At 40.3% G+C, this 16,307-nt stretch overlaps 2 protein-coding genes across 2 annotated transcripts; both read left to right on the forward strand.

Annotated features, from left to right (window-relative positions):
• Positions 1–518: 518 nt before the first annotated feature.
• F5891DRAFT_1199341 (uncharacterized protein) lies at positions 519–1,583 on the forward strand (the record flags this gene model as incomplete). The annotated part of the gene is made up of 2 exons (XM_041368745.1): positions 519–941; positions 978–1,583. The coding sequence occupies 2 exons, from the start codon at positions 519–521 to the stop codon at positions 1,581–1,583; spliced, it is 1,029 nt and encodes a 342-aa protein (XP_041217097.1).
• Positions 1,584–10,290: 8,707 nt separating this feature from the next.
• Positions 10,291–11,349, forward strand: F5891DRAFT_987882 (uncharacterized protein; the record flags this gene model as incomplete). The annotated part of the gene is made up of 4 exons (XM_041377959.1): positions 10,291–10,430; positions 10,538–10,589; positions 10,642–11,034; positions 11,170–11,349. 4 exons carry the CDS (start codon positions 10,291–10,293, stop codon positions 11,347–11,349), a joined length of 765 nt encoding a protein of 254 aa, XP_041217098.1.
• Between the last annotated feature and the right edge of the window lie 4,958 nt (positions 11,350–16,307).

Here is a 16,307-nt window from a genome sequence, read left to right on the forward strand (position 1 = left end):
TTCAAACACATTATGGCTCCTATGAATGGTGGAGCGGGGCACTCTGGCAGGACAAGACGGGAGTGGCAGGAGTCCTAGCTTGTAGTTGGTAGTCCTCGCGTGTGTCGTAGTCTGTCCTCGATAGACAGAGCTGTAGCCTCCCGCTATAGAGGTTTGGCCTTGGTTCCCCTTGCAGTCCTACCTGTTACATTTGGTGATGAGAGTGGTTTTCGATCCCTGTGCTTGACATCTGAGTACTGAGCCCTGGTTTTCGCATTTTCTCTTTTTCACTCTTGTCTACTTCTCCTGGTTTCCGATTCCTTGTGCTCGCATTTTTATTTCATTTTGCAAATTCTCTTGGCCACATCATCATACCAAGTCTCATATTCCCTGAAAATTTCAAATTCATGTCTATAGAACCTGTTCCACTCTTCTATGGTGACTATGGCGACAATGAGGAACCTCCTACATGGTTCATGCAACTTCAGCTCTCCCTCCCAACAGCATGGACTGACACTCAGCATGTCTAGTGCTTCACTATGCAACTTATGCCTGGACAAATGGCAGATGAGTGGTTCCAGTCACTCGATTCAGCGCACACCGCCACATTTGTGGCGCTTAAGATAGCTTTTTTCAAACAGTGGCCGCTTCCGAAACTGCCCAAATTATCTCACGCACAGCAGAGAGAGCATGTGGCTGCGCAAGCGCTGAAAGAGGGTGATATTGGAGTATTGACGCCTGATGGCAACATTGCACATGTTGTGTGGGCGACCGAGGTCTCACAACTTGCTTTGGGTATGGGAGATTTGAAAGGAGATTTCATCGAGGATGCGCTTAAGGGCATCACCAACCTCCTCAAGGACCATCTAACTGGCACATACTCAACATGGGACGAGTTTATCGAAGATGTGCGGTGGGTCCCCAACATCAAACTCCAGTGCAGTCGCGAGAAGTTGGAGAATGTAAGTCATTGGGATGCTGATATTGCACAATTGAAGGCATGGAGCTCATCCATACTGCTGCCATCCTATTCATCACCTTCGCCAATCACTAGCACCAACATTCATGCTTCCCGCCCACTTGGGCAGACAATTTGTGCTATACAGTTGCTTAGACCCATCCCACACGCAACTTTTCAGCCCTTCGCACTTCCTGTCGCAACCCATGGTCCAGTCTTCAGTACTGGCATCGTCGTTTGTGGACCGCAGTTCAACTCCCTCACACAGTATTTACAATACTCCCACATCACTCATATTCAAGACACTATCCTACATTCTTTGACAATTCGTCATATCATTTTTCTCATCATACTACACCACATTGTCCTACTTGCTGCTGTCAAAATCCTCTCCGTCTTGTTTGGCCGTCTCATTCTCGTCACTTTTGGACTGCGGCCACACATTCATCGTTTGTGGTACAACCGTGGATGGTTGCATTTGGAGAGGGGGGAGGTGTACCAGGGTGGTGGTCTTGCGCAGGTTCTCGCACTCTCGCACATTCATCTTTCATTGTGCAACCGCGGATGGTTGCATTTGGAGGGGTGGCATATGGAGTGGGGTGCTCTGGCAGGACAAGACAGGAGTGGCAGGTGTCCTAGCTCGTAGTCAGTAGTCCTCGTGTGTGTCGTAGTCTGTCCTTGATAGACAGCGCTGTAGCCTCCTGCTATAGAGGTTTGGCCTTGGTTCCCCTTGCAGTCCTACCCGTTACAATGGTTGGTGATGCCGGAAGGTCTCACTAACACTCTGGCCGCATTCCATTCTCATCTGTTAGGAAAATCCATCATAACCATCTGAAACTCACCATTTCTGCTACTATTTCCCTGCACCTTTTCTCCTTTGCTTCCCTTTGGATTTTGGCCTGCTCAATCTTCCTCAACTCCTCCTGATGTTTTCTTTCCTCCTCCTGACACTTCTGATTCTCTTCTTCCTCCATCCAAGCCACAGCTTCTGCATCCGCCAGTTGCTGTTGAAGTTCTAGCAGTTTCTGCTTAGTGGTTGTCTGAGATCTGCAGGTGTTGCCAGACATATTCTGATAGAGTGTTATAGAGGGTGAAAAAGTGGGAAAGGAAGAATCAATCTAGGACACCCTGCCTTGTGTATATCTGTCCGATTCTGAACTCAGAAACTCCCCCCACAACTTCTCTATCATCTTGCATTAATTTTGTCCAGTCTGGACTGATGGTTCTTGTGCCTCTATGGATTGGCCCTAAGGGGGGGATACTGTCATATATCATATATCCACACTTCTCTTCCAGACTTTGGACCCTAGATCACATGGAGTAATCATCCATCCAATCTGGACGATCGTCGGTCAAAGAAAACATTCAAAAGTGAATCTGTAAGGCAAGTCTACTGTTCCTTGTCACTCACAATGTTTTTGCTCAGCTGAACAGATGAATTGAATACAGACTGCAATACAAACACTTTCAAAAAGCGAGAGAAGAGCAACATAATGATGAAAGGTCTCAAATACAGTGCACTTCAACCTTGCACATAAGTGAATGGTGGCCAGATGGCTCTTTTGAATCTTTGCCTTGAATCCCAGCCTTTACAGATGTGTATTCTTCCTCAGTCCCCAGGTTATTAGGATCAAACTTGAAAGTTTGATGCGCAATCTGCTCTTCTTCTTCATATGAAGCAGGTGTTTGGGAGTGCAAGCTACAATGTGAAAGTACACATGAGTCAATGTCAAGGTGCGATTTCATAAAATAAAAATGTTATCACTCACAGGTTTTGAACCTGAGCAGTCCAAGAGAAACAGATTTTGACTCTGACGATCATTTGACAATTTCATGTTGAGCAGGTTTTGAACCCATGCAGACAGATTTGGATTCTGTTGCATCAACTGCTTGGCTAAGGCCAGTTAGATGCACTCCTAATGAATCCATTCAGAAGTGGATCCTAAATGTACATTTATCTGCATTTTGTCAGCTCTAACATTAATTTCTAACATCCCCCTTGAGTCCAATCATATGTGATCCTTCATGCTATTGAAAGAACTGCCTTTAGGATTCACTTGTGAATGGGTCCATTGGAAGTGCCTCTCACTGGTCTTAGCCAAGCAGTTGATACTGACACATTTTTTGTATTAGAACATGTCTTGTATATCTGCTCATGTACAGCATTTCAAATGTTGATCTTCATTGGTCTTAGTCAAATTGTCACCAGAGTCAAAATCTGTTTCTCTTGAACTGTGCGGGTTTAAAACCTATCAACAATAACATTTTTATTTTTATTCTCTGAAATCACACCTTCGCATTTTACACATGAATCTTAAAATGAATTGGAAGGCCTCAAATTTCTGGTGGCATTATGACTTTCTTGGAAGAGAAACCAAAAAAACTCAAAGCTGGTGTATGAAACCATGTTCCACTGCTAGCCTTGCAGCAACTTGTTTTATGATTCATGCCAACTGTTGAACATTGTCCGAGTCACTCTCTATCAATGATATCAGAGACTGTCTATGATTCAATATTCAAGGCATGTTCTAATAAAAAATATGCAGCATTCAATGGGTTTCAGACTGTTAAGGTGCATTTTCATCAAATAAAAATGTTATCATCAGCAGGTTTCAAACCTGCGCTGTCCAAGAGAAACAGATTTTGACTCTGATGATCACTTGACAGTTTCATCTTTAGGGGGTTTTGAACCCATGCAGACAGATTTAGATTCTGTCATATCAACTGATTGGCTAAGACCAGTTAGATTTACTTCCGATGAACTCATTCAAAAGTGAGTACTCAAGGTACATTTATCTGCATTTTATCAGCTTTTTCAATAGCATGGTCAGTGTTGATTTTTTATGCTACTCTTATTGCAAAAGACACAGACTTCCTGCTGGGGGTCTTGACTTCAAGACCTGTTTGTCTAACAATTTCCCTAAAAAAGTGCTGATGGAAGACCACCATGGTGTGTTCATGAGTGAAAACTGACAATGAAAGGATCACACAGTGTATTTTTGACACAGAGTTCAATATATGACCAAAGTCTTGATGCAAACTCAGAAGGATATAAGTACAATAACAATATAATTCTTTCTAAAGGTCTTGACTTGGTTGAAGAAGAAAAAGAGCAGATTACACATCAAACTTTCAAATTTGATCCTAATAACCTGGGGAATTAGGAAAAACACAAATCTATTAAGGCTGAGATTCTTTATTGTGCTTATTCAAGTGATTGCCAGAATCAAAATATATTTCTCTTGGACTAAGCAGGTTTGTAATATATATAATGATGTGTCTTTTGCATTAACTTGTGATTCATCACATTCCACCATTTTGGATTTCATAGAATAGAAATGTTGTTGTTTTTAAACCTGCACAGTCAAAGAGAAACAGATTTTAAATCTGGTGACAACTTGACCAAGACCAATGAAGATCAATTTCTGAGATGCTGTCTATGAGCAAATATTCAAGACACGTTCTTAGAGAAAAAATGCGACATTCGACAAGTTCAAGTTTCAAACTTGTTGCACTCTGATGGAAACAGATTTTGATTCTGTTATGACAGTCACTTAGCTAAACACAACTGTGATCAGCTTGCAAGCAAACTGACCACGAGCAAATTTTTCAAGGTGCATTTTCATAGAAAATAAAATTTATCACTGGCAGGTTTCAAACCTGAGCAGTCCCAGAGAAACAGATTTTGACTCTGATGATCACTGGGCAAATTCATCTTTAGCAGGTTTTGAACCCACACAGACAGATTTATATTCTGTCATATCAACTGCTTGGCTAATACCAGTTGAATGTGCTTCCAATGAACTTATTCAGAAGCAACTTACATACTTTTGCCTATTTTCTGCGCTTCTGACTTGCTTCTGCACACTTAGAACACACTTAGAATTACTTATATAGCATTATGTATCTTTTGACTCTGAACAACTTTTCACCACCATCTTGCATATTGTGGGACTCAAAGTCTAAAATACGCTATAACTGCTATTTGATACTGAGCACTTGAAAGCATCTAAGCGCAGAATGTTGCACTATTGTCTAAATACTTCTGCTTTATCTCAGAACTTCTTCAGGTCATTAAAATCAAAACTGGAAAATTTGATGTGTAATCTGCTCTTTTTCTTCAACCAAGTCGAGACCTTTAAAGAGAATTAAATTGTTCTTGTACTCATCATTCCAAGTTTGCATCAAGACTTTGGTCATACATTGAACTTTTGTGCCTTGAGGTTTCACTTCTGAATGAGTTCGTTGGAAGTGCATCTCACTGGTCTTAGCCAAGCAGTCAATATAACAGAATCTAAATCTGTCTGTGTGTGTTAAAAACCTACCAAATGTTGAATAGCCAAGTGATCACCAGAGTCAAAATCTGTTTCTCTTGGACCGTACAGGTTTGAAACCTGCCAAGGATAATTCTCATTTTCTATAAAAATGCACCTTGATATATGCTCATGGTTGGTTTACTCAAAAGCTCATCAGAGTTATGTTTAGCCAAGTGGTTGTCATCACAGAATCAAAATCTGCTTCCATTGGAATGCAACAGGTTTGAGACCTGTTGAATGTTGCATTTTTTTCTCTTAGAACGTGTCTTGAATATTTATTTCCTCATACACAGCATCTCAGACACTGATCTATATGTTGTTTTTCCTGTTAGAACACACCTCAAAATGGACAAATGTGTACTTTCCTGAGAGCACCATCTCACTGGTTGTGTGATTTCATAAAATAAAAATGTTATCATTGGCGGGTTTCAAACCTGCACAGTCCAAGAGAAACAGATTTTGACTCTGATAATCACTTGCAATTTCATCTTTAGCAGGTTTTGAACCCACGCAGACAGATTTGAATTCTGTTGGATCAACTGCTTAGCTAAGACCAGTTAGATGCACTACCAATGCGCCCATTCAGAAGTGAATCCTCAAGGTACGTTTGACTGCATTTTGTCAGTTTTAGTATTAGTTTCTGATATCCTGCTTGAGTCCAATATCCTCCTTGAGTCCAATCATATATGATCCTTCCATTGTCAGTTTTCACTCATGACCCAGCTGTTAATATCCCAAGACATCACAAATATCATCGGCCCACTATGGTGGTCTGTCATCAGCACTTTTTCAGAGCAATTGCTAGATAAATAGGTCTTGAAGTCAAGAGCCCCAGAAGAAGTCTGATGTCTTTTGCAATAAGAGTAAAATAAATAAAAAATCAATCATGGCAACCATACTATTGAAAGAACTGCTTTTACTTTTGATTGGGTTCATTGCAAGTGCATTCAACTGGTATTAGCCAAGTAGTCGATATGACAGAATATAAATCTGTCTGCATGGGTTTAAAACCTGCTAAAGATGAATTTGCCAAGTGATCATCAGAGTCAAAATCTGTCAATGATAAATTTTATTTTCTATAAAAACACACCTGGTTTTCTGAGAAACTTATCTTAAATGATCTTAGCCATGTCATTGCCATGACTCTGGTCTGCATGCTTTTTGAACTCTACACACTCTGAAGGTCTGTCTTTGTCAATCCTAAATCCCTCTGAGTAATCATTTGCCCATGGACATTTTCTATATCTATTTCTGTTAAACCAAGCAGGCTTAAAACTTGCCTTGAATGCAAGCTCATGAGTCATTGCATTCCACCATTTGTATGGTGGTCAAATGCAGATAAATGTGCCTTGAGGGTTCAATTCTGATTGAGTCCATTGGAAGTACATCTCACTAGTCTTAGCCAAGCAGTCATTACAACAGAATCTAAATCTGTCTGTGTGGATTCAAAACCTACCAAATGTTAAATAGCCAAGTGATCGTCAGAGTCAAAATCTGTTTCTCTTGGACCATGCATGCTTGAAATATGCTGAGTGATACATGTTTTTGACCTGCTCAGTCCAGGAAAATCAGATTTTGACTTTTATAACTTCTGAACTAGGACTTATTGTAAACCTGTAGGCTTTGATTGAAACATATTTTGAATCTATTGTGGTAACGATGTGGAAAAGAGCATTTATGATGGGTTTTGAAGAAAACTATCCATGAGGAAATATCAGGGTTTAATTTCATAGAATAAAAATATCATCATCGGTGGGTTGAGTGACAACTGACAATGGAAGGATTGCACATGGTTGGACTCAAGGGGGATGTTAGAAATTAATGTTAAAACTGACAAAATGCAGGATAAATATACCTTGGGGATTCACTTCTGAATGGATTTATTGTGAGCACATCTAACTGGTCTTAGCCAAGCAGTTAATACGACAGAATCCAAATCTGTCTGTGCAGGTTCAAACCTGTCAAAGATGAAATTGCAAGTGATCATCAGAGTCAAAATCTGTTTCTCTTGACTTGGTAGGTTTAAAACCTGCCAATGATGACATTTTTATTTTATGAAATCACACCCTGTCCCATATCAAGCACTGCATTTTTGTGTGCACCCTACATTACATGTCCATCTATTGTCCAATCCAATACTGCTAGTATATTTTCATCATTTTATTTTTATGTCATGCTGAAGGGTACACCCAGCTACAGACCATAATGTATAGATGCAAGAGAAGCATTCTCGCTACATTCTGCTGCAAAACTAGTGCAAAGCAGTAACACCTGGGCTGCATTGAAAAAGATAAAACAGACACGAATGATATCACTTTGATGAATACTTCAAAATGTCTAACTGTCCCTATTTTCTTGCACTTGGGTCTCTGAGAATCTATACACTGCAAAATATTTTGCAAGCAGGTTTTGAACCTGCATGGTTTGAAAGAAACAGATTTTGACTCTGTTGCAACATCTACTTGGCTAAGACCAGTGATATGAAGCTCTCAGGAAAGTACACATGAGTCTATGTCAAGATGTGTTCTAACAGGAAAAAAAACATATATCAATGTTATCATTGGCAGGTTTTAAACTTGCACATTCCAAGAGAAACAGATTTTGACTCTGGTAATCACTTGGCAATTTAATTCTTGGTAGGTTTTGAACCCACACAAACAGATTTAGATTCCATCGCATCAACTGCTTGACTAAGACCAGTGAGATGCACTTCTAATGAACTCATTCAGAAGTGAATCCTCAAGGCACATTCATCTGCATTTTGTCAGTTCTTTCAATAGCATGGTCGCTGTTTATTCTGTTATCCTTGATGCAAAGTTCAATATATGACCAAAGTCTTGATGCAAACTCAGAATGATAAGCACAAGAGCAATTTAATTCTCTCCAAAAGTCTTGACTTGGTTGAAGAAGAAGAGCAGATTACACATCAAACTTTCAAGTTTAATCCCAATGACCTGGGTAATGAGGAAGAAATACACCTCTGTAAAGGCTGAGATTCAAGGCAAAGATTCAAAAGAGCCATCTGACCACTATTTGCTCATACATAAGGTTGAGGTGCACTGTGTTTGAGACCCTTTCATTATCATGTTGCTCTCCTCTTGCTTTTGAAAGTGCTGTATTGCAGTCTATATTTAATTCATCTGTTCAGCTGAGGGAAAACATTGTAAGTGACAGAGAACAGTGGACTTGCCTTGCGAACTAACTTCTGAATGTCTTCTTTAAAGATGCTTCTAACTGTTCTTAGCCAAGCAGTTGATGTGACAGAATCCAAATCTGTCTGCGTGGGTTCAAAACCTCCTAAAGATAAAATGGTCAAGTGATCATCAGAGTCAAAATCTGTTTCTCTTGGACCGTGCGGGTTTGAAACCTGCCAATGATAAATTTCATTTTTTATGAAACCACACCTTTACATATGCTCATGGTTGGCTTGCTTACAAGCTCGTCAGAGTTGTGTTCAGCCAAGTGGTTGTAGTTTCCAAAACTATACAGATGTCCAGTCTGACTTTTCTTCTTGGTTCTTCTGTCAACTTCTTGATTATTATATTCTAATAGCTACTATCTATGGCTCATAATGACAAACCATACAGTGGTAGTGCACTGTAGAAAGCTAAGTTACAAAAACCAGAAACACAGGCACATATGCCTCACTAAACATGCTCCTACAAGACACATATCATTCATGACAAAATGTCAAGGTGTGATTTCATGAAATAAAAATGCCATCACTGGCAGGTTTCAAACCTGCACAGTCCAAGAGAAACAGATTTTGACTCTGATGATCACTTGATAATTTCATCTTTAGCAGGTTTTGAACCCACGCAGACAGATTTGGATTCTGTCGTATCAACTGCTTGGCTAAGACCAGTCAGATGCACTTCTAATGAGTCCAGTCAGAAGTGAATCCTCAATGTATATGTCAAGGTGCATTTTCATCAAATAAAAATATTATCATCAGCAGGTTTCAAACCTGCGCTGTCCAAGAGAAACAGATTTTGACTCTGGTAGGTTGAGAGTTCAAATCTCATCAGGTGCAATTATTATTATTATTTTTATCTTTATCATGAGAGCCATGATAAGCTGACATTTCTGAGCACCTGTCAATCTGATCAGCTGAGGTATCTGATCAGCATGATGGTTTAGATGAAATGCATGTCTGAACAACTGACTGTCTGATGGCTCTGAATGGTCTGATTTCAGAATGGGACCTGCCTGAAATCAGACAAAATCTGATGAGCTGATTGTTTGATTTGCCTGGTGGGCTTGCTATCAGACATCTCAGCCAAATCATGGAAAATCCAGGTTTCCTGATGAAGGAGGTGGAAGCTAGGCTCCAGGACATAGTGCCCATCTTTAAGGTTGGTGATAAAGTTCAAGTTGTAGCTGGAGATTACTTAGGGCTGCAAGGCCATGTTGTCTAAAGAAACAATGATATCTTTTGCATTTGTCAGCCCAGTGTAGAAGAGAAATTGGTAGTGGGGTTATATGATGGTTTGAGATATACTCAAGTAGTCCTCAATAAGCGAGATATGTGTCGACCCAAGGGGATTGCTACTGAGAAGGTTCCTCTAAGTGTATAAGTGGAGGGAAACACTGGACCAGGCACTTGGTCAAGCCTAGTAAGGCACGTGACAATGAGTGAAGTGCTAGCGAGTGAAAGTGACATGAAGCATTGATGAGCGATGGCAGGTGGCGATAAATGACGACACATGACTTATAATGAAAGTGTGCATTGAGTGGAAGCAGTGCGCGCATGTGGGTGGTGGAGCACAGTGACTCTTAAGGAGTTAGAAAACTAATTGACAGAGTTTCTCTAGTAATGTACGGCGGCGGGTGCTCATATTGTACTTAGATACTTAAAGTTTGGTTGATAGATATGAAGGAAAACTTAGACTTAGAGTCCAACAATGTGCAGGCAGAAAAATGATCATTATACAGTTTAGGCACATGTATATATACTAAGTAATACTAAGCGCTGTCAAGCACTCAAGCGAACCGAGAAGTGAAGCAGATATGGAATAATATGTAATGTAAGGGTTCATGACAGAATATGGCAATAAGCACTGGAAATATGTCAGGATAAATGGAAATAAGTCAGGAATACGCACCAACAAACCAAATGGACATGGAATGGATGGACGGAGGATGAGCAATGGAACCGAGGATGCGCACACCGATGTGTGACCAAAGTGCTTGTGTGTGTGAGCAGCCAACAAAGTGCTTGAGTGTGCTGGGTGAGATATGAGTTGTGCTATGTTAGGAAGTGATAGAGACATTGGGAATTTAGATCCCTGCAAGCCCACAGAGATATTAGTCTCTACACTGGGACACAGGAACAGGTGCATTATAAAATCTCCTTTGTAGTACAATTCTTTCTAACATATTGCTTAGGTTGAGGTCTCCAAGTATTATTTGGAGTATCGTCTGATTGATCACACTCTGCAAGTCCACATGTTGATTCCAACATACATCAACCCCCCACAAGAGTCGAGGTCCATCAAAATCAGTGACTTTGTCCAAGTCTTAGTTGGAGATTGGATAGGAAAGAGTGGGGTTGTGCAATGGGCATTAAATGTCCTCATTTGGTTCCAGGATGAGATGGAGCTGTTGATGAATGACACTAGCAGTCACATAGCTCTGCCTTTCATCCAAGTTGAAGCCGTGATAGTCGAATGCACCCACCTTCCAGCTATCCTCAAATTCACCAAGGAGTGCATTTATGATGTCAGACCTGGAGATGTTGTTAGTGTTGCTCATGGACCTGAATTTCACACAGAGGGGGTGGTATGCAGTGTGGACTTCATCAGCACTCAATTAACCTTAGAGACTGACAATGAACAACAGATAAGTATGACTTTACTCACACAAAATAACTCTAACTTTTTGCAGGTCACAGTTCCCATCTGATTCATCATGAAGACACACAACATTGACCTTGATGCATTCAAAAAGTACATGAAGAAGGATGTTTTTGTCATTGGAGGCCAAAAAAAGGGCTTTTGGGCAATGCTCTATGATTTATCTACAGATACCTATATCATTGCTGTCCACAGTCAATCATGCATAACTGTCAGATACTCTGACATTGCCACCAACTGAGTCATTCTATTTCTATCATTTTTTTGTTTCATCAGGTTAACATTTGGATAGCCACAGTTGCTGATTAAACAGTCATATGTAACAGCACTGCCCTGAAGTGTTACCCCTCTACTCAAGAGAATAACACCCTCCACTCTTGCCTCTGGTTCAGCCATCACCTGGGAAACCTGGTCCCTAGAGGTCCTTACTGTGATGTCTTTGCAAAATGACAATGCCAAACCTTTAACAGAAGAATACCGTCATTGAACCGACCCCACCAAAACCACATGGTTAGTAATCTGATATTCATCATAATGTGGCACTCACTCTTATTATAGACCCAATTTGCTGGCTGAAGGAACATGCCTTACAGTTCCATGACTACCACACACTCTTTAATGTCTCAGCAGGTTTCCAAGGCAGCAAGTTACTCAAGCAGTTAGTGTATAGTCACTGTCCCAATCCATTCTGCGGTGTAGAAAAAACTATACAGCGAAGTGCAAATGAGGCTCCAGACTGTATCTATAAGTGTTGTAAGGTCGTGCATTGCCTAGTCTGCTATACTTGAGACAACAAGTGTGTTCGACCCTAAAGGGGAAGTGAGTACAGCAAAGATCTAGAAATATGCGCTGAAGGCGCTACTGGTTGGCCAATATGAAGCACAAGAAAGCGCAGGTGCGCGCAAAGCGTGGGAATGCGCGCGTGTATAGCACGAAGCATGGGAAAGTGCGCGCGTGTATGTGGAAATGAGAGAGAGTAAGAGTGAGTTCGCTTAAGTGATGATATAATGTAAGACAAGGAATGTGAGATATGATGTGCCAAAGAATAGATTTCTACTATGTTCTGCTAGGTAGATAGTGGTTGGAAAGTTCAGTAAGGTGAGGTTGGTGGAAAGGTTTCAAGTAGATGAGAAGTGCAGTAAGGTATGTATGTACTGCTGGCGCTTAAATATGGCACCTAAGCACTGTCATGCAGAGCTGAAGCGCTACCGAGTAAGGTATGTAAAGATATATATAAGTAAGGGTCCATGATAAAAATAAGGTGAAACAATATGCAAATAAGGGAAATGGAAATACACGCACTAGAGAGCTTGGTGGACAGTGGATGGATGCTTCTGGATGGCTGGTGCTATAGGGTGCTCAAGCACGGGAAAGTGTGCGTGCATATATATCATGAAGTGTGGGAAGTGTGTGCACATGGCACACATTGCACAGGAAAGCTGCACCTTATATAGGGATAGCTACAGATAGCACACAAAGTGGTGCTGCAAGTTCGTGTAATATACTCCCTAGTGAAAACTGCCATATCAGACCATGAGAGGCATGAGTCTCTACAGCGGGCCCAATGGTCCTCCAGGCCACATCTTAGCATGGGCCACTGCCAAAACTACAGGAGGTGCTAGGGTGGACTACTAAATCCCTGTTGAATGTCTCACTCTGGCTCAGCCACAAAAGAAAAATCAAGAATGTTTTATTATGGTTGGTCAGAACTGAGAGGGAATAAGGACCATTGCAAAGTGCAACATCAAGAACTGCACTATCAAGCTGAAGCTTACTATGACCATAGGTTTTGACAATGTATGTTTAGTAGAACCTTTTAAGCACATGTAGACCAAGTATAGCACATTTAGGGATTTTAGATTTAGTATATGGACATCATGTATAATTAGCATTATGGATATCCTTTAATATACAATCATTGTTTAGTTAATGTTGAATCTGATTCAATAAAGCAAATTATCTTGGATATTTATTTGATTACACTTGTCTCTAACAGATCAGAGATCCCTATAAATTGGGCAGCTTCTTTGGATTATGTAATATCATCTTTCTTCATTTCCTACATCATGTCACAGTATCCAGGCAAACTTCTCATTCCTGATAGCTATAAATTCTGTTTTGACACAGCTTCTTGTTTACTTAAGGTGAAATGCTTTGCACAGTGGTAGGCACCACATGAGCCTGGTATGTTTACATTACTCTACAATTAGCCCCTACTCATTGTCTGACCCTCGGGGCTACATCAGATATTGTATGCTACTAATACTATTAGCATTCGGGGTGTGTTAATCCAGTGGATAAATTCTTACTGATTCATAACATTTTATGAATCTGAAAAGAAGCATTACCCCAAGAGCTTTGTTTTATGGACCAAACCAAAAGTTATACTATAGTTCACAACAACAAAGATGAGTACCATCTAGTAGTATCCTTTAAAGCCTCACTCCTGATACAGTCCCAACAGCACACTTTACCACCAGGTACATATCCTGTATACCAGGATCAGTGACATCCCAAACCAATGGATGCACTTCATCGACCCTATAAGAACTAGACTCATCGTCTGTATTTGTTTTCAAGTAACAACCTATTAAGTTTGTAGTGAGTTTATTAATCTCCCTGTCACAATTGGCACCTCACAAGAACCACCTCGGATCACAGATGAGTTCTTTTACAGATACTGGCTGGGTTAAATACTGAGTTAAGTAGCACATCCCAGGACCTGCACTTTATGTCTCTCACATATGAAATCACACTTACAATGTGTGAGTTAGTTTACAGCAACCCTCACAGTCATCAGCACTTGCTTCCACTCTTGGTGGTTAATCGTGCAGTATGTGATATCACACTAATGGTCTGATGGAGGGAATTGCCTTCTGTACTATGTAATAACACAGTCTACAATGTTAGCAATGTGAAAATGAATAACTGCACACCTAGTGGAGATAGATACAATAGGACAGGATATAGAGTGGACATTTTCTGATAGGCCAATGTGAAACCTGATGAATCCGATGTTTAGGTCTAATGAATGCCAAATCAGACAGCTAGAAATATATTTGGATGAAATGACATTTGACATGCTTTGTAAAATAGCCTGATACAGGCCCAACATGAGCCCAAGTGCTACATTAGTTACCTGATCTCATTCTATTGATTTTAGTTTCATCTAAACAGATAACCCTCTGTCAGCCATCAGCAGTCTAGTATTTTTTTAACAGCAGTTAATCTTCTCTTTTCATAGGTTGGAGATCAAAGGTTTTTTTTTCTGGGTTACAGCTTTAATATTAGCTATTTTGAGAGTCTTACTGACTATTTGAGTAGGAATAGTTATAGAGATGATGGAAATAATCAATTTGGTGGCCTTAGTAACATTAGCAGCCTGCCAAATTAGAATACAATGATATAGAGATTATGAATCATATAGAGCAACCTTCCAAGTTAGCTATCAAATAACTTAAGGACCATAATACTACTATTCTATTATGTTTAGCACAGATCCAAGACATCAACCCTATTGAATATCTTTGGGAATCACTCAAGAAATTGCTTATAGCATATTAAGATACACCATAGGGGCTATTTTAGCTATGGAACAGTGTTACAGCAAAGTGTAATAAGATTACTAAGAAGAAATATCCAAAATTGATAAATAATATCTCTAGAGGAGCGGCAGAGATGATTAGGGCAAAAGGAGGTCACACAAAGTACTAGAATTGTAGAAATTGCATTAGTCAAAGTCAAAGTCAAATAGTGTTTAAATGAGTTGTCATTTTAAAATAGTCATATCTTCACACAATATCATTATCCTCCCACACTACAGGACACAAAAGTAAAGCTGAGATGCAGATTTTTTTAACATCACCCTATAGTATAGTTATATTCCCACATCCTAACACATTATTAAGACTGTGTACAAAGGGTAGGACTGATTCTGAGGGGCTTGGCTTCAGCTCATGCGCTGTGCCCCTTACCCGAGTATGTGCCCTTAATTTCAGATTGGTGTCTGAAGACGTCCGAAGGACATCCAAAGGCGCGGGAAACTTCAGAAGGACTTTCCGGATGGGTGCAAGTAACTTCCGGATGAGTGCAGGAAAGTTCCGGAGGAACTTCCAGAAATTACGATGAGGTTTCATCCTGATACGGATATGTATAATGGCTACTCAGGACAAGTCCTGAGTAGAAGTAAACAGAGGAAAGGCTGCAAGGACAAAGTCCAAAGCAGAATAGGTCCGGAGGACTGCAGGAAAGATCCGTAAGCAAAGGTCCGAGGCTATGTACGAAGCATAAGCAAAGTTATCAAACGCGAGTCGGAAATGAAGCATAGGTTAATGGATCAGTAAGCATACCGGTAGTAAGTATAACCGAGGTACCGGGAACAAGGAATACCAGATAGGCTGTGTTAACGTTATATGCACAGGAATTGAATTAAGAAGCTTATCGTATATCAGATAGGAAACAGATCTATACATTGGATCAGATCAGATCAGATCGGATATGGTCTGGACGAGATGTGTGGATATATGGGATATGATATTAGGGCAATGGGACAAAGGATGAATGAAGCAGGTTAGCTGTGGAGGTATGGAGGTCTGATGTACAGAGGTAAAGGGATCTGGATGTGGATGTATGGCTGTGGATGTGCAGAGGTGCAGGGATCCGGATGGGTAGAGGACTGGAGACATGGATAAGGTGTCCAAAGGTCTGGATGAGGCGTGGGAATATTGTTGGACGTAGGTCTGGAATACGGGATATGACACACATGAAAAATAATAAACATTTAGACACTTTTTTAAGCCACTATATGTTCCAGGTCCACACTGAGAATAACACCTTTGAAGATGCCATTTGAGAGTATTAGCTGAAGGAGCAGAATAATGCAAAGGCTCATAGTGAGAATGACAGGCTTGTAGATACAGATAAAGAGGAGGATGTAGAGGCTTATAGCAAAAGTAATGGGCTTATAGGTGTAGATGAAGAGTAGGATTGATTAAGACATTTATACTATACTATTTTGTGTATTAGGTACTTGAATTCAGTTGTTATTAGGTTATTTTGTGTGCAATTTAGCTGCTGGTTGCTATGCACTCTGACAAACTATTGGTTCTTTTGCGTACTATATAGCTGTTGGTATTTGCCTATATTAGCACTTCTATGAACTACAGTAGTATTTCATAGCTGCTGGATGATACTATATAG

Source organism: Suillus fuscotomentosus (assembly GCF_016647785.1).
Source record: "Suillus fuscotomentosus strain FC203 chromosome Unknown F5891scaffold_184, whole genome shotgun sequence".
In the NCBI taxonomy this organism is placed as follows: domain Eukaryota; kingdom Fungi; phylum Basidiomycota; class Agaricomycetes; order Boletales; family Suillaceae; genus Suillus; species Suillus fuscotomentosus.